General features: G+C 38.2%; 1 protein-coding gene across 1 annotated transcript in view; it reads right to left on the bottom strand.

The window, feature by feature from the left end:
* The window catches only part of LOC115840055 (contactin-associated protein-like 3), a 197,738-nt gene extending 194,990 nt beyond the window's left edge, over positions 1-2,748 (bottom strand). Inside the window, exon 1 of the mRNA XM_030832476.2 lies at positions 2,559-2,748. Coding sequence (XP_030688336.2) covers positions 2,559-2,643 — 85 coding nt within the window. The 5' untranslated portion in view covers positions 2,644-2,748. The remainder of the gene's footprint in view (positions 1-2,558) is intronic.
* Positions 2,749-27,626: the final 24,878 nt, after the last annotated feature.

Here is a 27,626-nt window from a genome sequence, read left to right as displayed (position 1 = left end):
AATTTACTACTGAGAACCAGTTGTAAATAGAGGGAAAATGTCACTGTATCCTTTTGGGGAGAAGGTCTTTACCTTTTTAAAAATTTACATACAGTTCTCATTATTTTATCAGGGCTTAAGAATATTTCATTTTTGTTAGTTTTAAAGTCTTGTCTGAAAAGATTACTTGAGTTCTTAAAACACTTCTTAGGACTAAAAGGTTAGCAATCAAAAGACTTGAGCAAATGCTGATGTTCGTGATTTCTTGTTGGTAGCCTAAATCCCATCCTGCTGGCAAACTCCTCTTTAGAATTTCTCAAATGATGGGACAGGACTAAAAGAACCCTCTACCTTGATTTATGTAGTAACAAATTTCAAACACGGGTTTGAAATACCTTGCTTGTATATACATCTACACATACAAACAAACACCTCCCAAATATTCGAGAGTTAAGGAAAAACCCAATTGGTCAAATTAGCTAATCTAGACTATAATAAGATTCATTCACCATTACTTCTACTGCTACAAAGGATACTGTCAAATGATATTAGCCATCAATTATCAAACACAGCTTGTGTAGCCTCTATGAAGCTTTAAGTCTGCAAAGACATTTAAATATATACTTGACACTTGAACAACTATAATAGCCATCTTTGTGGTGATCAAGGACTCTAACTGTAGTATCTAAAATGTTCTTAGCCATGCAAATTTACATAGGTACTTTTAACTTACTGAACTTTTAATGAGTACTAAACACATCTAAATAAAACAGAGGCTGAAAAGTGAAAACTAGCATTGACATTTGAAGAGTCAGCCAGAGACCCAGACAAACTGAGCTTAGAGATATATCCAATTCAGAAAAGGATATCTGCCTGGATATTCAGACACCGAGCACCTCAGAGCATGTGACTCTTAAAAAAGATGCTCAGTATGAAGAACATGATACCTCTGTGGATTTCAGGGAATAAAATACAAACAGAAAATAAAGAAATATCAAAATAATTGATCTTGCAATATCCTGTAATCACAACTAAGGAGACAAGAAAGGCAGCACAGTGCTCTTCTTCTAAGGGAAGGATTTTTGAAGCCATGTTTCCTTTAAGTAAGAGTGACCTCTGGTGACTTTTTAATTGCACCTCAGTGTACTATGTTAAATTATTCTACAATTCTTTTATACTAGCAAATCATTTAGTACTAGTCATTTTTAATTTCTTAGCAAAGTGATAAATGCTTTACTGCAGGACCTAAGGATTTCATGTAAATGCCCCTATTTTAATTAATTCATGGAAATTGTGCCCAAAGCTAAATTAAAATTCTGAAACACAGGGCAGTATTTTCTTAAAGGAGACTAAGGCTCATTTTCAGGAGTGACTCATATAATATGGCATTAAATGAGCTGATACTACATGATGACAACACAAACTTATCACAGCCTCGGGGCATATATGGATGAATGCTGGAAGGGTAACTATTTGTACAAAATGCTTTTCACTTTAGCACAAACTTCCCAGTAAGGGCAGAGTTCCCCAGCCCACCCCACCCCCGGATAAAACTGGATACCCAGCAACAAGTTCGGTTTCTAACGTGCCTACTAGCACTTTCTTGAAATGCATAATAGCTTGCCTTACTCCCTACAACCTGATTTTTAAAAAATTCTTGAGGGGGATGGGATGTGGATGTAGGACTAAGGGAACTTTCTTAAAATCCCTCAAGGAAAGAAAAGCCCTATGATGGAGATTTCAATCTGAATAACACTTCGAAAACTTTTTCTAATTTCCAGATTAAGATGCCTTGAGGTCCGCTGAATCAATCTGGCTAGCATCTTTAGATCAGACTCACATTGCCAGTCCAGAACTGAGAGGTTAATACATCTTCACTGAACCAACAAAATCAGAAACACAGCACATCACAATATACAAGCATGTGCACTTGCAAATGCACCTGAATGGCAGGTTATGTTTTTCCTTTAAGCAAAAGCCTTCTACTTCTGAGGGGTCTATCCTTCTCCTAATTCTGGGGACTATCCAGGTTTGCCGCCTGGGCTCTGCTGCGGAGCCTGCCCGCCGCTGCAGCGCCCGAGTTCTTGGTACCGGATTCCGCAGGGCGCCAACTGCAAACATCTACGCTAACGGAGGACACGGCCAGGTCGGCCAGCGATTTCTTTTCTGACATAAATCCTGCAAAATGAATTCATAGTCAAAAGAAATAAATGACATATTGGCATGCTCTTCTCTCCTCATCTCCTGCAATTCTCGCTCTGGTCTCTCTCTGCCTCAATATTCTCATGTTAATTTTAGGTTTTACTAGAACTTGAGCTTTCGCAATGAATATTCAAAACAACAGCACACAGACGAAATTCAGCTCCAGACAAGTTAAAACAGGCTTTGTGTATTACAGACTTGACAAGTGGAAAAACCATTGTAAACCATCCTATCCAAGCGTTGGGACTTTGCGATGTTTTTTAAATGCCTCATTTTCAGAAACAGGCCAGTGATTCCATTTGTAAAATTCAATTATTTTTTTAAAAACACGAATTCTAAGTTGTCAGTATAAGTTTTAAAAGATTTGCTGTACTCACAAGTATTCCCTGCTGCTAATGTACTCCAGGGCTGGGCAGACAAAAGAAAGAGCATCCTGAGGCAGGCTCCCGCGGCGGGGTCCATGTTCACAGTCGCCGGGGCTCCCCACCCAAAAACCCACGGCGTCCAGACAGTTGCTCTGAGCCGGGGTCTGCAAGCTCCCTCCCGCTCAGGGTTGCCAGCGCTCCCTCCTCCCGACTCGGCGAACCCGCGTAGCCGGCGGGGCGGGAGCCCCAGCCTGCAGCCACACCCCCACCCCCACCCCCACCCGCTCCCGCCGCGCTGCGAGCTCCACGCGTCCCGGGCGCTCCTGGCGGTGGCGGGAGGAAGTGCGAGTCAAGTCGGTGAAGGTCTTCAACCTGCGCTTGCTCCGAATCCGAATCCGCGGTCCTAGCTCCTTCACCTGCAGGTTTCCCACTCTGAACAGCTGAGCAGTTCAGTGGACTTCAGTCTGAGACCGAGCTTCACCACGCTGATGATGCTTGAACATTAACACTGATGCTAGGAAAAATGTGAGTTTTTTTTTTTTTGGTTGAAAAGAAGTTAGGACAAGTAACTAATCCGGTTTGAGGAAAATATTTACATGTACTGAGAACTGTTGTAAAAAAGACTGTTTTTGTTTTCTCAACTCATTTAATGATTTATATTTAAAAATAAAAACCTAAAGAACCTTATTATGGTAATCATTTAGAAATATATACGGTTATATATACAGTGTTATGTGTCAAAATACATCTCAATAAAGCTGGAAAAAAATAAAATTAAAAAATAATTAATTAAAACACCGACCCGACTTCTACTATAATGTCAGCATTTTATTATGTATATTCCTACTTGGAGATTTGAGAATTGTGGTCAGCAGATATATAAAACTAAAAACTGGCATACTGGGAGAAGGAATCTTACTCCAAATATCATCACGGAAGTGACCTTATGTTAAGTAGGTAAATTGAATACATTTAATTGAAGAATGAAGAGTTTTGAATCAACTTCTATATACTGTATGTGTATTCCTTTCCATTCAAATTCAATTACCCAAAAGTTCATATTGAAAAATGATGGAATATAAAAGTCATCTTAAATAAATAGATAAATGGATAGATAGATAAATTGTTTCAGAGTATACAGATAGAGGCCTGATGGCCCATGGAGGAAGAAGGATTTCAAGATCCATGACCTTGAGGTAAGTCACGTGGCCTCCTCTACTTCCTAAAGAGGCTGCCAGCAGATGTAAATGAAGGAGGTATGAGCATGGCATCACTAGGATCAATACTCTCCTAAAACTGTGACCAGACTCATGACAAATGTGCTGAGACTTAGGAACAGGGTCCAGGCATTCTTGCCCCATCCAAAGTGATCAGAATATGAAAGTAACTTTAACGTTGAGCAGGGCATTATATGCCTGAGAACAAAGCAGAAAAGGTGTTTTTATTATTTCTATTCTGCAACCTGGGTAAAAAACAAAAACAGGAATAGAAAACGTAAATAGCTTGGCAAGGCCACAGAATTTACAAGTAGAATTTGACCCAAATATATAGATTCTGATCCCAACGTTCCAGCTTTCTCCACTCCTACTCAGGGCCCCTGGGAGTCAGGAACTCTTCCCACCCACCCCATCAATCAGCAGTCCTGGGAAACACTGAGCAAAGCTTGCTCGGAGGGTGCATTTAGAACCTTGAAAAAAGCCACAAGTGGTAGAGTGACCTTCATTTATTAGTCAGACATTTTCCCAGTGCCTAATACATGTCCCAGAACCTGAATATTTTATTTCTAATTTTTAAAGCAAAAATAAATTAATGATTTACATTAAGTGTCTAATATTTTTTAAAGCCTATACAACAGTCTGTGTGTGTATGCTTGTGTGTGTGTGTGTGTGTGTGTGTATAAACTAAATAAATGGTCACAGCATTCCTTTGATGTTACTATGCCCATTTAATGGATAGATAGACTAACCTCAGAGAGTTTAATGGATATGTCACAAAGCAAGCCAGACTTGGAAGCCAGGTCAGCTGAGCTCTGAAACCCCTTCTCACCGGCCCTCCGTTCTCTGAAACAGAAAAGTTGTCACCTGTGAAAACTCTATTCATTTGTTCATGGGAAATCCATTTAAAATGGGTTAGAAGGCGCCTCAATAATTGATGTCAATTAAAACCAAAAAGGACAATGCTGGTAAATTACTTGAGCAGACATTCAGGATGGATTTTCACAAGTCAGAGATGAAACAGCACACGAGGAATTGAGATTTGCAGGCAGATGTCCTTGTGCAGTGCACAGCATTGACCACTGGACAGCACTGGGACTATTACATGATCTTCCAAGACAAGGGCAGCCCCAGGTGAGGAGGCTTGAAGAAACCATGCAAAGCAGGGCCCAAAGCAGGGACTTGCTAGCAGACAGCTGATGCGACTCCTGGTTTTACCCCTTTCCAGCTGCCTTCTTTCGCTGGAGACCTCGTGGCTTTGTGCTTCTCTTTTCTTGTTTGTAGAATGGTGATGATAGCCGATCATAGAGCCATTATGAAATTACAGGTCTGAAACCCCCACAGAGGGCTGGAAACTACTGAGCATTCCATGTACCAGCCCCAGAGCTGCCCTGGGTGTTGGTACCCACCTGTGAGACCCCTGGCAGCTGCTCAGCATCTGTGATCCTCAGCTTCGTTGTCTGTTTCATAAGATAATAGAAGTCTTACCAGCAGAGAACTGATCCAAGGGTTACAGGAGAAAATGAATGTCAAGTACTTAACACCATGCTCATCCACAGGGCACTGGATCAGGTAGGCTGATGCTAGAGTTCCGGGCTCAGGGGAGAAAGGATGCCTAACGGGACCACCAAGGCCTCCAAGCCAAATCCCTGCAGGTCAGGGTCAGTCCGCTGCATTCTGTGACCTGTTTCCACAGCCCTTTGCTCTTTTATATAAGAAAGATAATAGGTAACCAACAAGGACCTACTGACATTCTGTCATAATCTATATGGGAAAAGAATCTGTAAAAGAATGGATATATGTATATGTATAACTGAATCACTTTGCTGTACAACTGAAACTAACACAATATTGTAAATCAGCTATACTCCAATATAAAATTAAATTAAATTTTAAAAAATCGAAAAAAGGAAAGATGAAAATGTGTAGATATAATCTTGCACATCTCTATAAGTGATGATTCAAACCCCACAAATCACGCACATGCATGTATGTATGTGTCTGCAGAGTTCACACCAAACACAAAAGAGAACTTGAAATCAGCACGAGTCACAAATAAAAGACAAGAAATCAAGTTCCGATGTTCAGAAGTGTGTGGACCCTCATATGTGTAAGTGCAGACAGGCTGCCTAGGAAAGTATATTCTAAGTGAAACTACACCCTTGGCATTTCCTGACCAAAGTCTTCTGTTTTCCTGCTCACCTGGGAGCAGTCCCTGCACTCAGTATTCCCTACCCTGAGAAGAGGAAAGATCAACTCACCCCACCCGAATGAAGTCCTTTCTCAATGCTCTCCATAGATCAAAACATGACTCCATTCATTTTTCTTCTTTATTCAGCAGTTTTCTCCCTGTAAATTATTTCTGCATGTTTTATCTAAATCTGGGAATGCATTTAACGTTACTCTTGTAATGGGAACAGATTTATCATTAAATCCTCTGAAAGAATACTGTGAATAAAATATAATAGTATTTCTATTAGGAGTCATTTTTCCCATAAGCCCCCAGGCAACAAATCCTGAAGAACAGTTATGGAGAGACAGACTGCAGCAAGAAGAAATGTCACATGTGTGATATAAAACACACACTGCACAGCATCTTTGCAGGTTATCGCTGATGAGCTGTGTTCCCTATAACTAGCCCTTGGAAGGCCTGGTTTTAACAACCAAAGGATTATGCATCTAATTACAAAGATCTCAGTTAGAGACTAGTCAGCCTCATATTGTTACCCGAAAAACTAGGTTCACCTCTTGGTGGGTGTCGAGCCAAAACACACAACCAAGACAAAGAGTGAGAGAAAGAAGGATTTGTTACTTGCAGCAAGTAAGTGGAACACAGGGATCTTTCCCAAAGCAGTGTCTTCCCAAACAGCAAAACTGGGGAAGTTTTAAGCTAAGGGTACATGTATATTCATGAAAGGGCTTGGGAGGTAGGCAGAGGCCAGGCTTTAGTTGATTGAAATCCGGAGGAGCAGAAAAGGTCAACGCCATCATCCCTCAGGTTCCATTTGACCTGGTGGTTGAGTCCTTCAGGCTAATCTTTACCACGGAAACAGAACTGGAAGTCTTTACAACCGATACATTATTACTATTACTACTTCTCTTGCCTGATAACAGTCAGCATTCTTGTTTTCCCTTAAGATCCTTAATTACTGAGACCTGTTCAAGGGCAAACACTCCGGCCAGGCTTAGATCACAAAATGGCTTGGACCAAATTAATAGGTGTTCTCTTATGTCCAGAAAGCCATGCCTGGTTTTCTTTCTCCATAGACCCCCTACCTTATCTGCTTATAATATTTCTTTCCAATTCAGCCCATTTCAACCCAGTAGGACTTTGGGGGACTAACGCTGGTATCTAAGATAGAATAAACCACAACTAAGAACTTGAAGTGTAAAAGCAATACTGCATGGTATTTCCCAAAGTGCTTAATAAACATTTCACAGGATTGCACATAAACAACACATTTTTCCTGACATTCTGGCACAAGTAGAATCAGAGATGCTTAACATTAAAATGAAGTGTAGAGTCAGCTGTCCAGCATTCCACCCAATTCAATCACCACAGTCTCCAATATCATCTTGCACACATGTCCACTGATGGCAGCAGCTGAGGTGCGTACATATAGAGAAAAGGGAGATTCTAGAACTTCCTTCTATCATATCACAAAGAAGGATAAATTCACAGAATCAACTACATGAGTGTCCAGGAAAAAAAATTCTTTTTTTTTCTTTTAAACTTTTTTTTTTTTTTTTTTTTGTGGCCTCTCCCGTCGCGGAGCACAGGCTCTGGACGCGCAGGCTGAGCGGCCATGGCTCACGGGCCCAGCCACTCCACAGCATGTGGGATCTTCCCGGACCGGGACATGAACCCGTGTCCCCTGCATCAGCAGGTGGACTCTCAACCACTGCGCCACCAGGGAAGCCCTTAAACTTTTTAAATTGAGATATGTTATACCCTTTAAACAAAATTTCTAATTTTATGAAAGGCATAAAAGGTAACAATTTTTCTTTACTTCTTTGGGGTAGGAAGAGGGAGGCAGAGTTGAGTGTATCCTTAAAAGTTCTTTTCTAATTTAAAATTAAAATCAACATCTGATCTTGACATAAGAATTTTTCTATCGAGGTATAATTGACATAGAACACTATATTAGTTTCAGGTGTACAATTCAATGATTTGACATTTGTGTGTATTGCAAAATGAACATCGCAGTAAGTCTGGTTACCATCAATCACCATACACAGTCACTGATTTTTTTCTTTTTTCTTGTGATAAGAACTTTTAAGATTTACTTGCAGCAACCTGTAAATATGCACTACAGTATTAATAACTATATTCACCGTGCTGTACATTACATCCCCGTGGTTTATTTATTTTATAAATGGAAATTTGTACCTTTTGAATCCTGTTCACTCATGTCACCTACTTCCCACCCCCATCCCCACCCCCCAAGTCTGGCAACCAACTATCTGTTCTCTGTATTTATGAGCTCCTTTTTTTTCTTTTTAAGATTACTCATATAAGTGAGAGCATAGGTTATCTTTCTCTAACTTATTTCACTTAGCATAATGCTCTCGAAGTCCCTCCATGTTGTCACAAATGACAAAATTTCCTTTTTATTAAATGGCTCAATAGTATTCCAGTGTGTGTATCACATTTTTTTATCCATTCACCCATCAATGAACACTAAAGTTGTTCCCATGTCTTAACTATTGTAAATAATTCTGTAATAAACATGGGTGTGCATATATATTTTGGAGTCAGCGTTTTCATTTTCTTTGTATAAATACACAGAAGTGAAATTGCTGAATCATATCGTAGTCCCAGTTTTGATCTTTTGAGGAAACTCCATGCTATTTTCCATACTGTCTGTACCAATTTACATTCCCACCAAGAGTGCACAAGTGTCTCCTCTCCACATCCTTGCCAACACTTGTTATTTCTTATCTTTTGATGATAAACATACAAACATGTGTGAAGTGATATCTCATTGTGGTTTCGATTTGCATTTCCCTGATGATTAGTGATGTTGAGCATCTTTTCCTATACCTGTTGGTCAACTGTATGTGTTCTTTGGAAAAATGTCTATTCAGATCCTTTGCCCACTTTTAATTAGATTGTTTGTTTGCTATTGAGTTGTGCGAGATCTTTTTATATATTAGATATTAGCCCATTATCAGATACATAATCTGCAAATATTTCTCACATTCAATTGGTTGCCTTTTCATTTTGTTGATGGTTTCCTTTACTGTACAAAAGCTTTTTAGTTTGATGTAGTCTCACTTGTTTATTTTTACTTTTATTGCCTTTGCTTTTGGTGTCATATCCAAAAACTCATGGACCAATGTCCAGGACCTTACCGTGTATGTTTTCTTCTAGGAGTTTTATGATTTCAGGTCTTAAATTCAAGTCTTTATTCCATTTTGTGTTGATTTTTGTATGGTGTAAGGTAGTAGTCTAGTTTTATTCTTTTGCGTGTGGCTGTCCAGTTTTGCCAACACCATTTGTTGAAGAGACTGTCCTTTCCCCACTGTATATTCTTGACTCCTTTGTGATAAATTAAGTGACTGTATATGTGTGCGTTTATTTCTGAGCTCTCTATTCTGCTCCATTCATCAGTGTGCCTGTTTTTATACCAATACCATACCATAGTTTTGTAATATAACTTAAAATCAGGAAGCATGATACTTCCACCTTTGTTCTCTCTTAAGATTGCTTTGGTTATTCAGGGTCTTTTGTGGTTCCTTACACATTTTAGGATTTTTTTGCTTTGTTTCTGTGTAAAATGCCATTGGAATTTTGATAGGGATTGAATTGAATCTGTAGATTGCTTCTGGTAGTATGGACAGTTTAACAATATTAATTCTTCTCATCTATGAGCCACAGAATATCTTTCCATTTATTTGTGTCTTCTTCAGTTACTTTCATCAGTGTCTTATAGTTTTCAGTATACAGGTCTTTAACCTCCATGGTTAAATTTATTCATAGGTATTTTATTCTTTTGATGCAATTGTAAGTGGTATTGTTTTATTACTAGCGTATAGAAATGCAGCCAATTTTTGTATATTGATTTTGTATTCTGCAACATTACTAAAGTTGTTTATTCGTTCTAACAGGTATTTTTTGGTGGAGTCTAGAGTTTTCTATATATAATATCATGTCATCTGCAAATATTGACAATTTTACTTCTTCCTTTCCAGCTGGATGTTGCTGATTTCTTTTTTTTTTTTGCCTAATTACTCTGACTAGGACTTATAATACTATGTTGAATAAAAGTGGCGAGAGTGGGCATCTTTCTCTTATTCCTGATCTTAGAGGAAAAGCACAGAGTATGACATCAGCTATGGACTTCTCATATACGGCCTTTATTGTGTTATAACCAATTTGATTTTATTGCAAAGAATTGAATCTAAATTCAACCATAAGCATTTTAATGATTATCATTAAAAGTCTTTTTAAATTGAAAACAAAACTGAGAACTTGTAATAGTGCTGGATAATTTAAAAAATACACCCTTAAGGATTAAGTTTATTCCATAATTCCAGTGATATTTTTTTAGGCTGAAGTACTGGTGAATGAAGTACTCCAATGCAGAGGAATCTTGAAAATACTCTGAGTGAAATTCGTCAGTCATAAGGAACCATATATTATATGAGCCCATTGATATGAAGTGTCAAAAAGGACAAACCTATAGAGACAGAAAGTAGATGAGTGTTTGCTTGGGGCTGTGGGAGATGGGAGACTTGTAGGCTAGAAAAAGAAAGATTTCTTTCTTTGGAAATTGATAAAATTTCCAAAAATTTTTTTACCAATAAAATTGATAAAATAGATTGTGGAGATGAATGCACAACTCTGTGAATATACAAAAAAAATTGAATTGGACACTTTAAGTAGGTGAATTGTACAGTAGGTGAATTATATCTCAAAGCTGTTTTTAAAAAGGAATACAGAAACTCTAGAAAAACATTGAATCCATTGACATCTACTTTACCACACTATTCCAAATAGAAATGTAACTGAAAAATGGGAGTTAAAAAACATAAGCAGCAATATCTGTTATTTACTGCCATAATAACGCTGTGAATCAACCAGAAACCTCAGTGGCAGACACCACTTTACTGGGCTCAGGGGTCTCAAGACCACACTCCTGGCTCAGCAGGTATTCTGGTCTCCTGCTCACCTGCCTTGGGGAGGCTGTTGTCTGCTGATGGAGAATGGCCCCATCTGAGATGACTGGACTTGTGTATCATTGCGCAGCAAACAAACCCAGGCACCTCTCACAGTGGTGGCACAGAACTAAAAGAAGAAGCAGAAAAATACAAGTCTGTTCTGATCTTCATGTGTCACATCAGCTGGCATTCCACTGACCAAAGTACATCTCATAACCTAACTCGGGATCAAGGGTCAGGAGAAGAGATTCTGCCTCTTCAGTAAAAGGAGCTGAAAAGCCATGTGGCAAAGAGGGTGAATCCAGGAGGGTGAAGAATAAGGACCATTTAGACCTCAGTCTCTGCCTAGCACAGCATATTCGTGATGGAAGAAAATTGAGCAGAAATTAAATATTTGCCATCTGGCAGCTTCACTTTCTCGCCATTTTCACTTAAAATTGTATCAGAAACTTTGAAATACCTTTCTTTCTGTTTCATCTTTATTTAGATAATAGAAACATTTAATATTTTTGTAATTTAGTTCAGATAATGGCTGCATAATTCAAGTAGATTCAAAAGCAAATAGAATCTAAATTATAATAGCAAGTTTTGATAGAAATGCCACTGGATGATACTGTGAGTATGTGACATGAGCTGGATGACTTGCTTTTTTCTTTTGCAAAGATAACTACTTTTTTTTTTTTTTTTGGCGGTACGCGGGGCTCTCACTGTTGTGGCCTCTCCCGTTGCGGAGCACAGGCTCCGGACGCGCAGGCTCAGCGGCCATGGCTCACGGGCCCAGCCGCTCTGTGGCATGTGGGATCTTCCCGGACCGGGGCACGAACCCATGTCCCCTGCATTGGCAGGCGGACTCTCAACCACTGCGCCACCAGGGAAGCCCGATAACTACTTTTTTAAATGCTTTTCTAGATGTTCTTGTCTTATCACAGAAATACATTCTTATATGTACATGTATAATTCGCATAGAGAAGTGTTAATAACAACTCCCTACACACACACACACACACACACACACACACACACTTCCGTTGCTCTATTGTTATGTCATTGACATAATGGATGATAACTAGTTTCCTTCATGTCCATACACACATTTATAGGATTAGGTTCATTTTCCTTGTATTGTGATTACAATATGATGTTATTCCTCAGCTTGAACTAGATTAAAATTTTGCATTTGTATTTTTCATTTCCATGTGGAAAATGAACTCTTATTTTTGCCTGTCAGTCTAAAACCACTTTGAATCGTAAATTGGTCTCCTAACACCTCTTTTTTTTGTTGTTGTAACCTTTTCTACATGGTGGACTTTATTAGTTACATTATTTAAATAACAAATGCCCACCTTATTAAGCTGGGTATGCTTTAATCCACAGCTACAAATCAAAAGAAAGAAATGATTATAACATTAGAGTTAAAAAACAAAAAGCTTTGGTTGATTTTTTTGTAAAGAATGATTTAAAAGGAATCTAAAGTCGCTCCTTTATTTGGAGGCTTAAGTAATTGTACCTGCCAGGTAATAGACGAGAGGGATGCCTCTCACTTACCACCCCCTTTTGTGTGTTTCAATTACAGGAAAGGTTAATGGTGCTGAACAGCTGAGGTATGAAGGCACCTTTCATTATCTTCCCCATCAGAAGTCCCCAGAGCCCGTTCACCTTCCCTCCATGTTTATGGGAAAAGACACAGTGTTCTCTCACAGCTCAGAGTACATGAGAACCAACTTCTCACAGTCTAGCAGACCTTTGCCAGCGTTTTCTGGAAAACAATTCTGCCCCTTTCAGAGCCAGCGTGCCATGTAATTTGAACTCAAATACCAACATCATTTAGAATGACTGAAATAGTACCTTGATCTTGTGACTTGTATAGTCTCATTCTTCTAAATTTTAACTTTAATGATGCTTATTTATTAAGCAAGTACAGAGTATATGGGCAGAATTTTTCTTTGAATTTTTTATATTGAATGAATTGAAATAATTGGGATGTTAAAGGACTAGGGGATGATAATGAACATGTATGCACTGAAGCATTTACTCTGTACTAGGTAGGTTCTCTTCTGTATCAGATCATAATGCCACCAAACGTTAAAATTTAAAACAATCTATAGGTGTCCCTTTATGACCCCTCTTCTCTGAATATCGTCCTCCATGTTGGCTCCGTCAGGATTCACTTACCTAGAAACAATAGGTAACCTATGACCAGGGCAGATGTTCAGGGAATGGAAAGGAAATTATGGCTCCACCAAACCTCTCTTGCACAAGTACAGATGTGTTTGTATTTAGCCTGAGACAAAAACTTTGTTCCTTTTCCTTCATTATTATTCCTAACATGCAACAGAGGCAATTGTAGGAAAGGCAGCGTGGCCCTAAATTCCCCCTCAGCTGGTCTTTAAGAACTTCAGACATTTTCCAAAGAAGATTTTGATCTAGGGAAGGGCGTCAAGCTCCAAATTAAGGTGGAATATGTGGGAAAAAGGTCACTGGGATAGGGTTGCCAGGTAAAATACACCATGCCCAGATAAATTTGAACTTCATATAAATATGTAGTTTGGGAGACATACTTACAATCAACAAATATAAATCTGGCAACTTAACATTGCACTGCACCACCGTACAGATGACAGATGATTTTAAAAAGGAGGGTCATGGGGATTATAAAAAAAGAATGTGAAACTCAGAGTTTTTTCTAGGGTAAGGGTCAACAAACTGGCATGAGGGCCGAATCTGCTTTGTTCCTGTCTAAACAATGTTTCATTGAAACACTGCCACACCCATTCATTAAGTACAGTCCAAGGCTGCTTTCACTCTACAGTGGCAGCCTTCAGTAGTTGCAGGCCCACAGAGCCTAAATATTTACTATCTGGCCCTTTAACCAAAAAAAAAAAAAAAAAAAGTCCCAGTTAAACTGCTAAAATTACAATTGTCATTCTAAATACTCACTATTTCCCATCTCTGATGAAAGGCTTCTTTCCATAGGCATGTCTGATATAAAGCTGAAAATATGTAGGCTTTTAAATAAGTAATAAATATTATTCTACTCAATGGATTTAAACATGAGGCAATATTGTCACTTTAAGAAAAATAAAAAGAGGTTTGATAATTTTTTCCATATGTACACATTTGTGTTTCACAACTCCAGACCACCTAATGCAAACTTGCATTTCTCAGCAAAATGAAGCAGAGAATATTACAAAAGACTCAGGGATGTCAAATCCATCCACCAGCTAGATCTCCAATTATCAGCACAACATTTCGTGCCAGATGTGGCTCAATGTGGCTTAAAGAAGCAACTGTTTAATTCTCATGTGGAGAACTATTGTTCTGGAAGAATGAGGGCATTATAGGATTAATCTCCAAGTAGTAAGAAGAAAAGCTAGGTTTACAAACTCTGTATGACTCTATATGGGCCAGTGAGTAGCTGGAAGTAAGCGTTCTATTGGAAGATAGGATTTTATTCCTCAGGAAACCAGCACACTCCTGGGACCCTGGGTTGAAGCCATTTGATGGGTGGATAGCATGAGAAAGTTCTGGCAACCAAAGTCACCCCATGATGCTGATGCAGACAGCTGACAGAGACAAGATAAAGTTCACACAGTGACTTGAGGCTTTAAAACCTAGTCTGCAAACAGAAAGTAGAGAAGAAAATTCTATTTCTAATCTACCAGTGAAAGATGTGCATTTAATTTTCAGATTATGAAAGCATCGAAGGAGAAAGGCTGTGCTGTCATGAATAACAGTGCTTCAGCCGCCAGGACTCCACTCAGAGGCTCAGTGATAAGTGAGAGTGAGCCCAGACTACTGCCAATGCCATGGCCACAGACCGAAGAACACACAGGGAGGGGTTTCCTAATTGTGTATGGTAAATAACCCTGCATGCAAATCCTCCAAGCCACGATCTGGATAGTGTATTAGAGCAAAGAAGAAATAAAGAAAACAGGCAGGTTGACAGTGAGGAGAGAGGACCAAATCAGTTTCAATAGACTTGAGGTTCTGTGGACCTAGGGAAGGAGATGGTACAGAGCCCAACAGGAAAGGAGACAAGGAAGGCATTGGAGCTCTGCTCCTCACCAGAGCTCTCTAAATCTCACTATCCACATTTTCTTAAAATTTATTTATTTTGATTTATTTTATTTTTGGTTGCATTGGGATCGTGGGCTTTCTCTAGCTGCGGCAAGTGGGAGCTGCTCTTTCTTGCGGTGCGCAGGCTTCTCATTGCGGTGGCTTCTCTTGTTGCAGAGCACTGGCTCTAGGTGCGGGCTTCAGTAGTTGTGGCTCGCAGGCTTAGCTGCTCCGCAGCATGTGAGATCTTCCCAGATCAGGGCTCCAACCCGTGTCCCCTGCATTGGCAAGTGGATTCTTAACCACTGCACCACCAGGGAAGCCCTCAGGATCCACATTTTTAATATGAGAATAAAATCACGTGTATTTTATAGAAACACTTCCTGGAAAATGGTCATGGCTAGAAATATCATGAAACTTCAATAAATGGCTTATATTTAAAATTACTAACAGAAATAAATATAAGAATCTAATAAGAATATGTTTTATAACCTAATGCATTTTGTTCTTCACTTTATTTATTTTTTACATCTTTATTGGAGTATCATTGCTTTACAACGGTGTGTTAGTTTCTGCTTTATAACAAAGTGAATCAGTTATACACATACATATGTTCCCATATCTCTTCCCTCTTGCGTCTCCCTCCCTCCCACCCTCCCTATCCCACTCCTCTAGGTGGTCACAAAGCACCACCGAACTGATCTCCCTGTGCTATGCGGCTGCTTCCCACTAGCTATCTATTTTACGTTTGGTAGTGTATATATGTCCATGCCACTCTCTCACTTTGTCACAGCTTACCCTTCCCCCTCCCCATGTCCTCAAGTCCACAGTAGTGGATCATTTGGTCATATGGTAGTTCTATTTGTAGTTTTTTTTTTGTTTTTTTTTTTTGAGGTACGCAGGCCTCTCACTGCTGTGGCCTCTCCCGTTGCGGAGCACAGGCTCCGGACGCGCAGCCTCAGCGGCCATGGCTCACGGTCCCAGCCACTCCGCGGCACATGGGATCTTCCCGGACCGGGGCACGAACCCGTGTCCCCTGCATCGGTAGGCGGACTCTCAACCACTGCGCCACCAGGGAAGCCCCTATTTGTAGTTTTTTAAGGAACCTCCATACTGTTCTCCATAGTGGCTGTACCAATTCACATTCCCACCAGCAGTGCAAGAGTGATCCCTTTTCTCCACATCCTCTCTAGCATTTATTGTTTGTAGATTTTTTGACGATGGCCATTCTGACCGGTGTGAGATGATATCTCATTGTAGTTTTGATTTGCATTTCTCTAATGATTAGTGATGTTGAGCATTCTTTCATGTGTTCGTTGGCAGTCTGTATATCTTCTTTGGAGAAATGACTATTTAGGTCTTCTGCCCATTTTAGGATTGGGTTGTTTGTTTTTTTGATATTGAGCTGCATGAGCTGCTTATAAATTTTCGAGATTAATCCTTTGTCAGTTGCTTCATTTGCAAATATTTTCTCCCATTCTGAGAGTTGTCTTTTGGTCTTGTTTATGGTTTCCTTTGGTGTGCAAAAGCTTTGAAGTTTCATTAGGTCCCATTTGTTTATTTTTGTTTTTATTTCCATTTCTCTAGGAGGTGGGTCAAAAAGGATCTTGCTGTGATTTATGTCATAGAGTGTTCTGCCTATGTTTTCCTCTAAGAGTTTGATAGTTTCTGGCCTTACATTTAGGTCTTTAATCCATTTTGAGCTTATTTTTGTGTATGGTGTTAGGGAGTGTTCTTGGATCACTCATTTCTATACCAAAGATTTAATCTATAACACCATGGTCTCTAAGCTGTAGTTTATATTATGTTTGCCACAAGTTGCTGTGATGAAATGTTACTGTTTTTAGTCCTATAGTTCCTGTAGTTTCTTGTTGCAGTGTTACAAACTAATGTTTCCCCAAAGTAATTTTTGTATGAATAAACAAATAAAAGTGAGAAGCACTCCTATGAAGCCCTTATTAAATATTAAAGGATAAACAGTTCTAGTTTAAAAATGAAAGAATTATAATTTTAAGTGCAAATTTTTATTTATTTATTTTTTTTGCAATACACGGGCCTTTCACTGCTGTGGCCTCTCCCATCGCGGAGCACAGGCTCCGGACACACAGGCCCAGCGGCCACGGCTCATGGGCCCAGCAGCTCCACGGCACGTGGTATCTCCCTGGACCAGGGCATGAACCCGTGGCCCCTGCATCGGCAGGCAGACTCTCAACCACTGTGCCACCAGGGAAGCCCTTAAGTGCAAATCTGACTAATTGTGCTTTTCAAAAGCTACTGTCAAATATTTTCCACAACAGTAAATCTAAGTTATGATAAAAAAGTTCCTTGTGAAATCACACCTGACAAAATGAACTGTAATTAAGTATAATATCTCCAATTTAAACACATTCTTAAATAATTATTTCAATTTAAAATAAAGGAATTATCAAATGGGGTTGGAATTTGTCAGTTGGTTATCTCTCCATGAAGCACCGCTAAGTTTATTAAACCTTCATTAGCGAGTGAGAACACCACCTTGGCAGAATCTTGGCAGTAGTCAGAAGCAGGAGTTGTGGGAACATATTTACAAGATTAGGGGTCTGAACTCCAATGGTTTAAGGTGGATTTTCAAGATGGGAATCTGACTGGGTTTGGGCAAAACTCATGACATAATAGTTTTGATTTTGTGCTACAAAGGCAACTCAGTAGAGAAAAGATTGTCTGTTCAACAAATAGTCCTGGAGCAATTTGATCCTCGTGTAAATAAAAAATTTTTCATTCATGTTTCACACTTTATACAAAAGTTAGCTCAAAATGGATTGTAGACCTAATTGTAAAACCTAAAATTATACAACTTTTACAATAAAACATAGGAGAAAATCTTTGTGACCTTGGGTTAGGCAAATATTTCTTTGATATGACACTAAAATCACAATACATAAAAGAAAAAAATCAATAAACTGGACTTCATCATGATAAAAATATCTGCACTTTGAAAGAAGCATTCTCACAGTTAAGAAAATTGAAATAGGAGCCATGGGCTGGAGAAAATACTTGTAAGTAACATATTTGGTAAAGAACTTGTATCTATAAAGAACATATAAAGAACTCTTAAAACCCAGTAATAAGATTTGAACAAACCAAGAGGAGATTGAATTAGTGATCAAAAATATCCCAACAAAAAAGTCCAGAACCAGATGACTTCACTGGTAAATTCTACCAAACATTCAAAGAGGAATTAATACCAATCATTTTCAAATTTTTCCAAAAAATAGAAGTGGAAACACTTTGAAACTCATTTTAGGAGGCCAGCATTACCCTGATACCAAAACCAGAAAAGGATGCCAAAAAAACAAAATCAATAAATGGCTCATATAATTACTAATAAAAATAAATACAAGAATCTAATAAGAACATGTTTTATAACCTAATGCATTTTGGGTCACCCATTTCTTTCCCAAAGATTTAATCCCTGATGAACAGTAAACGTAGTTGCAAAAATCCTCAACAAGACATTAGCAAACAAGATTCTACAGTAATTAAAAGAATCATATACCTGAGCAACTGGGATTTATTCTAGGGATGCAAGGATTGTTCAATATCCACAAATCAATCAACGTGGCACACTGCATTAACAAAATGAAGGATAAAAATCATATGACCATCTCAGTAGATGCAGAAAAAAGGCACTTGACAAAATTCAACATTCATTTAAGATAAAAACTCTCAACAAAATAGGTATAGAGGGACCATACCTCAACATAATAAAGGGCTTATATAACAGGTCCACAGCTAACGTCATACACAGTGGTGGAAAGCTGAAAGATTTTCCTTTGAGATCAGGATCAAGACAAGGATGCCCACACTTTTATTAACCAAGGAGGTGAAAGACCTGTACACTGAAAACTATGACATTAATGAAAGACGTTGAAGAGGAAACAAAGAAAAAGATATTTTGTGCTCATGGGTTGGGAAAATTAATATTGTTAATATGTCCATACTACTCAAAGCAATCTACAGATTCAGCGCAATCCTCATCAAAATTTCAATGGTATTTTTCACATACATAGAACAAAAAATTCTAAAATTTGTATGGAATCACAAAAGACCCCAAATAGCCAAACCAGTCTTGAGATAGAAGAACAAAGCTGGAGACATCAGGCTCCCTGATTTCAAATTATATTGCAAAGCTATAGTAATAAAAACTATGATATATATTGGTATAAAAAAAGATACATTGATTAATGGAACAAAATAGAGAGACCAGGAATAAATCCACACGTATATGGTAAATTAATTTGTAACAAAGGAGCCAAGACTATACAATGGGGAAAGGACAGTCTTTTTAATAAACGGTGCAGAGGAAACTGGACAACCACACGTAAAAGAATAAAACAACACCACTGTCTTCCACCATACACAGAAATTAACACGAAATAGATTAAAGACTTGAATGTAAGCCCTGAAACCAGGCTTACATAAAACTCCCACATGAAAACATAAAAAAAATCCTTCTTCACATGGATCTTGGCAATGATTTTATTTTTGGATATGACACCTAAAGCACAAGCAACAAAATAAAAAACAAAAAAGTGAGTCTATATCAAATTAAAAAGCTTCTGAGGGCTTCCCTGGTGGCTCAGTGGTTGAGAGTCCGCCTGCCGATGCAGGGGACATGAGTTCATGCCCCGATCCGGGAAGATCCCACATGCCGCGGAGTGGCTGGGCCCGTGAACCATGGCCACTGAGCCTGCACGTCCGGAGCCTGTGCTCTGCAACCAGAGAGGCCACAACAGTGAGAGGCCCGTGTACCGCAAAAAAAAAAGAAAAAAAAAGCTTCTGAGCACCAAAGGAAATAATAAACAAAATGAAAAGGCAACCTATGGAATGGGAAAAAATATTTGTGAACCACACGTTTGATTAGGAGTTAATATCCAAAATATGTAAGGAACTCATGCAACTTAATAGCAAAAAAATCTAATAATCCAATTAAAAAATGAACAAAGAATCTGGAAAGACATTTTTCCAAAGAAGGTATTCAAATGGCCAACAGGTAGCCATAAAAGATGTTCAATATCACTAATTACTGGGAAATGGGAATCAAAACCACAAGGAGATGTCACTTTACACCTGTTAGTATGGCTATCACCAAAAACATAAGAGATAAGCATTGGCAAGGATGTGGAATAAAGGGAACCCTTCTGCACTCTTGGTGGGAAAGTAAATTGGTATAGCCTCTGTGAAAAGCAGTATGAGGTTACTCAAAAAATTAAAACTGGAACTCCCATGTGATCCAGCAATTCCACTTCTGGGTTTTTAGACAAAGAAAATAAAAACAATAACTCGAAAAGATATATGCACCCCATGTTCATTGCAGCATTATTTACTATAACCAAGATATGGAAACAAACAAAGTGTCCACTGATGAATGAATGTATAAAGAAAATGTATATATACACAATGAAATATTATTCAGTCATAAAAAAGGAAAGAAATCTTGACGTTTGAGATAACATGGGTGGACCTTGAGGGCATTATGCTAAGAAAAATATGTCAGATAGAGAAAGACGAATACCATATGATCTTACCTATGTATGGAATCTAAGGAAAACAGAAACAAACAAATAAACAAAACAAGGTTCTAGATTTAGAGAACAAATTAGTGGTCGCCAGAGGTGAGGGATGGTGGTATGCATGAAATAGGTAAAGGGGATCAAAAGGTAAAAACTTGCAGTTATAAAATAAATAAGTCATTAGAATGTAAACTACAGCACTGAGACTATAGTTAATAATACTGTATAGCATATTTGAAAGTTGCTAAGAGTGTAAATCTTAAAAGTTGTCAATACAAAAAAAACAATTTTGTAACTATGTAAGGTGACGGATGTTAACTAGAATTCTTGCAATGATCATTTTGCAATATATACAAATTTTGAATCATTATGTGTACACCTGAAACTAATATAATGTTGTGTGTCATTATACTTTAATTTTTTAAAATAATAATACAAATTAAAAAACCCACCTTTTGAAAAAGTGGCCAAAAATTTTGAATAGACACTTTACCAAAGATATATGTAACGTAATTTAGCACATAAAAAGCTATTCTATATGATAGTCATTAGGGAAATGCAAACAAAAGTCACAATGGTATTCTTCTACACACCTATTAGATGGCTAAAATTAAAAAGATTAATGATAGCAAATGTTTTGTTTATAATGCCTAACCTGGAAACAACACAAATATTTATCAGTAAGTGAAAGGATAAACAAATTGTGGTAAATCCATATAATAGAATAGTCTATGATAAAATAAATACATTATAGATAAGTGCAAGAATGTGGATTAATTACCTGATAATTATGCAGTGGAAGAAACCAGGCAAAAAACAATATATACTGTATGACTCTATTTATATAAAATTCTATATGCAAATTAACCTGATATCTAATGGCATCATGTCTAATGGTCAGTTGATGGGAAGAGCAAAGAGGGGTGGGAGGGCAAGTTTATAAAGGAACAATAAAAATCTTTGGGGAGATGGATATGTTCATTATCTTGATTGTGAGGATGGTGTCCTGGGTATATATATAGATTTGAAAGCATCAAATTGTACACTTCAAATATGTGCAGTTTATTTCAAATCAATTATATGTTAATAAATCTGTTTAAAAAAAGAAAATATCTCCCTACAAAAAAAGTTAAAATATTAGGTAATGAGCATTATTATTTTTCCTGAGTTTGAATCCCCAAATACACTTTGTTAAATCGTACTTTTCAGTAAAATATTCCAAGATGTCCTCCTTGGTCTTAAAAAAACAAACTTCTAAGGCACATTTTAAAGGGTCAGATAACGCACTCCACTCTGTGAACAAGTGTATCTTACACTAAGAAAAACAAACCATCTAGTATGCTAAGGAAAAAGGCTTGCAGACTTATAGACTAAAATGGAAAGAGGAAGCTCATTGGAATTAACCAAATGCCTATTGAGAAAGAGCAGGACAACATACAGGAACCTTTCCTCTTTGCAGGAAAGTGGTGGAATAAAATAAAATAACTTCACTAATAAACATTCAACAAATCTTCCAGAAGACAGAACAAAAGCCATCCTTCCTGTCTTTGGATAAAACAGTCTTCTCCACGTACTTGAAAGAGTTGAAAGATTAGTGAAGGGGACCAGGAGGATATGCCACCTCAAAAAATGCCACTTTGGCATAAATATGTCTTTGAGCTGAAAGCAATTGAAAATCAGCAGATGCAGGAAGAAATCTTCCCTCCCCTTTTCTCCCTAAAAGCAGGGCATGAATTTTCCCTGAGACCGTGGCCCCCCCTCCCGAACCAGGAAGAAGAGAATGACTCTTGTCACCAGAGGTGGAGAATGGGCACTGAAATGAGTCTACATAAACAAACCTTATGAAAATAACACTTATCTCCCATCAGTTTCCCCATATATTTCCTACTCACTTTCCTCCAAACCCCCTTTCCTTTCTTAAAAATGGAATATAAGCCTCCAAGTCTAACTACTTCTTTGAGTTTCACTTCCTTCCTGTTGGACTCTTTCACACAGAAAATATTAATTTAAAAAATTTATGTTTTTTCTTCCATTATTCGGTCATTTGTCAGTTTACTTTGCAGGCCCCTAAGAATAAACCTAAGAGAGTAGAGGAAAGAAATTTCCTCTCAGACATTAGCAATGAAGGGGAAAAAGTGTTTTAGTAGTGACATGGGAATGAACTTTGGAGTTGGTCAAATCATCACAATGGTCACAACAGTCATCTATGCTGAGCAACCCTCCCTTGGTATTCTTGTCCTGCCTCTATTTCTCATGATATCTGGTAGCACTGCAGTGCCCAGGAAAGTAATGAGCTCTCTCCAAGTTGAGGACTATATGCAGATATTATTTTATAAACTATTTCCATAATCTTGTTCAAGGTAAAGCCATAAAATTCATGTTCTAAGTTCGAAGGCAGCTTAGCTCACAGAGAAGACCTTTGAATAAGCACAACATGCTTACGGATCTCTGGCATGGTATCAATGTCAGCCTCTATACTGTGTCAAAAGCAATTCTGCACTCCCTCATATTGACCAAACATGGGTAAAATACCTCTTCTGGTGCTTGCTTCTCTCTGATGATGTAGCTACCTGGGAATCTGTAAGAACTCACTAATACTATGCTTTCTAAGAGCAGTTTCTCCTCTCACTCAAAATTGTCCCCCACATGTTGTAGTTTTTCTTTAATCGTGTGGTTAGCTTCAAGATTAGTTTTTTGGTGTTTGGGTTTTGGGTTTTGGTGTTTTTTTACAATGGGATAGCTTCATAATATATCTGAGAATACCCTTCCCAGTAATTCTAGTCTCCTTGATATCAGTAAGATATGGAAGAGAAAAACCTTTGTAAAATGGTGTTGAGGAAAATTATCCAAAAGCCTGAAAAAAACTAAAGGGGCTTTTGCTTGTTCTTTCTTAGTTATGCTAGGGTTTGATTATTAGGCTTGCCTGCGGATTATCTGAATCTCTAGGCATGTACCTTTGCATCTTTGTTTAACTTGTTATTTACTATTGATAAAGGTATGCTGTAATTCTGAAGGGGTTGATGTTAATTTGTACCTTGATTTCTGTCAGATAGCAATACAAATAATCTCTGTTCAGTAGGGATGCAAATGATTCCTTTCTGATGGAAAATACAATTTCCAAAATTCAGAATGTTACCTGATTTTCCCTACAGAACATTAGCTATTTTTTTATCTAAAATCAGTAATCCTATTTAAGAATTCTTCCAGCTACTATAAAAGCTTCTACCCCATCTAGTTCTTTTGGATCAGCACTACCATCATGCCAGTTCTCTTATTAATGGGTTCATTAAATCTGTAACATATACTCATTTTACATTTGCATGAGAGTCATGAGTTTAATTTATGAAAATGATACTTTGACAAGGAGCAATTAATTGTGAGTAGCACAATGTGCACCAGTCAACAAACCATGGGCACACAAAGTAAGGGCTACCTGCACGGACATACACACCAAAAAAACAGTTACTTTCAAATAGTATCTCTGCTCTCTTTTCCCTGCTTTTATTTGGGTTCATAAGGGCTCAGATTTCCCAATATCTAGTAGATATGTTAAGTTTCTCTGTTAAAAATATGTAGTCTTATATTTTTTTATGCTCATATATTATTTTTAATCAAAATTTTGGACTCTGCCCTTTTCCATAGGATAGTTAATGCCTAGTGATTTGAGGGTGGGTCTGATAACAGGCTCCCATCCAAAGCTGAGATTTATTCTGGAAAGTTTAAGCCTACAGCTCCATACTGTAGGTGCCCTTACACCTACAACACTGAGGTGTCCTTACTCACCACCACCTCCCTGCCCTGCTTGTTCCCACTGTCTGTCTGGAGAGAACCCTGGGGAGAACCTCCACCACTGCCCCACTCTTCCTTCTTTTTGGTCTTCCCCCTTTCTTGGTGAGATTGCTTGTACACTTCTGCTTTTCCTTCTCCCCTCCCTTTGCCCCTCTTTTACCAAGTCTAATCATACTCCTTTGATGGGACTATTTCCTTTGCAATCAACTTCATAGTAGTTGTTTTGATTAGTGGTTATTGGCACCATTCTCCTATCAAAAAGAACTAATCAAACACTTGACCTGGTGGGTGGGGATCAATTCCACTATGATGAGCAAAGGAGAGCTGAAAGGACACTGATTTCATAAATGTACTCGTGAATGTTTTAGTTATAAAGAGTTTTGTGTCCCTATACCATTTAGTAATTGTAGGCCTGTGAAACTGAATTTTAAATTAACAAAAACTGCATTGTTCAATTCAAAGGATATATTCTACTTGCTATTTTGTACCAAAACAAATGTTGAACTGGCACCAAAGATGAATAACACACCGTAACAGCCCTCAACGAGGTCACAGTCCAATGGAGTTGATAGGCATGTACATATAACATGAAAGATTTCTTTTACAAATATTGCAGAGGTATAAACCAGGTGAAATTAAGGCATAATTAGGGAGAAACACATGATTTAAGAATCTAAAAAGGCTTACTGGGGGCATTACATTTGCACTGGGCATTCAGTAATCAACTGGAATTTGGTGAGTCAAAATCTGAGTAGGGAGAAATGATATCCAGTTGGGGAAGCAGGCTGTTAAAGAACTGAGAGCCTCTTTCTTTTCCAAGCCCCTAAAAATGTAACCTTTAGTGATAGTCATTACATAGATGTGTTATTATTCAAATGACTTATTTTTACTAAAAAAATTTTTTAGAATTGACTGAGGCTGTATGTAAATTAGATTCCCTCCAAAATGTCATCATCTTTTGATTTCGATCAAAAGAAGCATTTCTAACAACAAGGTCCTACTGTTTAGTACAGGGAACTATATTCGATATCCAGTGATAAACCATAATGGAAAAGAATAGAAAAAGAATATATATGTGTATAACTGAATCACTTTGCTGCACGGCAGAAATTAACAAAACTTTGTACATCAACTATATTTCAATAAATTTTTTTTAAAAAGAAACATTTCTAAATGTGTGCCTGGTTAAAGACATACAATGAAAACTATGATTTCCCTAATTTCAAAACAGTGTTTATCTCCCCTCTACAGCCTCCTTCTCTACCCACTGCAGTATGAGAAATATCACCCCAAGAGCAGCCAGGGACTAGAGCAGGAAGTGCAGCTGTGTGGTCTCCAAGAATACACCAAGTAGAAGCAGCATGAACTTGTGTAGGACTTCTAGACAAATGTGGAATATTTGGCATTTTCTTTCGTCTTCTCAAATTGCTTCCAAAATCACCCATGTTCTACAAAATGAAAATTTCAAAGGTCACGTGGAACCTAGAAGATGAAAAAACAGAAGAAGTGGCTTTGAGTCCCAGTTTTGACAACTGACTCTCTAACCTTTGGACTTTAATTGGTGAGATGAGATTTGGGTAAACGGAGTGGGCAGGTACACACCTGGATTGGGAGCTCTAGGGAGAAGCTGGTGCTGTATAAATAAAATTGGACCCTATCAGAGAATGCAGGGTTATGGGAACCTACCTATTAAACTTCATGGAAAGGTTCAGGATTATAGCAGATCAACGAGGAAAGTGTGTGTGAAGAGAAAAAGAGCAGAGCCCAGGGCACAGGACTCATTGACAAGGTATTTCACCATGAAAAGAAGGTGGGGTAAGGGGGAGTAGAGGAGGGAGAATGGCAGCAAGACCCTTGAGAAGGGAGCTGGTGAAGGAAATCAGAAGATGCAGGATCCTGGAAGACACTGAGAGACTGAATATACAAAGGGAAACTGGCCAGACCACATACAAAGCTAGAACTCTGACACACAACCTGCAGTGACCTGCCCAGGAAACCAACCACTTACGTGTAATAACCAGCCCAACAGGGCAGTCTGCTATAAGTCAGACTTTTAACTCTATAAGCAATACAGGAAGCCAAACAATAACTTCTTTACCAAATGCTTAGGACTTGATTAATAATTGGCAGCTTCCCTAATTTTTGTCCCACTTCCATCATCGGACCCACCAGAGAAAGCCAAGTATGCTCCCCTAAGTAGTCGCATGGGATGCCCCCCTGCTAGTCAGGTGCCTCCCGCTTATCCACACCAACAGCTTTCACTCAGGGCCACCTGCACCTTCCCTTTCTTCCACTAGGAAACTTGCCTGCCCCTCTGTCTACCTTTGAGTCTCTGTCACACAAGTGACAGTGGCTGACTCCCTTGCTCTAGTGAATCAATAGCTTGTTCTAATTTGGTTGGTCTGCATCTGTTTCCACAACACAACAGATAAATGTTTTCAGAAGGTAAGAGTGTTGATGGGCTGAGTAAGATGAGGGAGAAGTAAGCCCCTTGTGCTTGGCAATATGGTTAGTCATTGGTGACGTTGTCATTTCACGTGAGTCCTGGAACAAAGGCCAGACTTGAGTCAGTTGAAGAGTTAAGAGAGGTTGAGAAGGTTGACACAACAAACAAGGACAAATATTTCGTGAACATTTTACTCAGAAAAGAAAGAGAATTTGGACAGGAAAGGATTGAAAATATATGTTTTATTTGTTTGTTTGTTTGTTTTACTGAATGAAAGATTCTTTAAATTCTGCAGTGCTTTACAATTTTCCAAAGTTTCACTCATATGATTTCATATAATCCCATAACAACCCTTTATGTCCCCTATCCCTATAATGCCTCTTTTCCCTTCCCTCTCCACATTGGTAACCACTAGTTTGTTCTCTATATCTGGGAGCCTGCTCCTTTTTTGTTTTATTCATTACTTTGTTGCATTTTTTAGATTCCACATACAAGTAATAACATAGAGTATTTGTCCTTCTCTGTCTGACATTTCATTGAGCATAATGCCTTCCAAGTCTATCCATATTGCTGCAAATAGCAATATTTCATTCTTTTTTTATGGCTGAGTAGTGTTCCACTGTATATATATTCCAACAACAACTTTATCCACTTATCTGTTGATAGGTACTTAGCTTGTGTCCATATCTTGATAATTGTAAATAATGCTGTTATGAACATTTTGAATTAGTGTTTTTGTTTTATTTTCAGATATATACCCAGGAGTGGAATTGCTGGGTCATATTGTCATTCTATTTTTAGTTTTTTGAGAAACCTTCATACTGTTTTCTACAGTGGCTGCACCAATTTACATTCCCAT

The sequence above is a fragment of the Globicephala melas genome, chromosome 6 (assembly GCF_963455315.2).
Source record: "Globicephala melas chromosome 6, mGloMel1.2, whole genome shotgun sequence".
NCBI classification, from domain to species: Eukaryota; Metazoa; Chordata; class Mammalia; order Artiodactyla; family Delphinidae; genus Globicephala; species Globicephala melas.
Note: the sequence above shows the minus strand (reverse complement) of the source record. Positions and strands in the feature narration are given on the sequence as shown.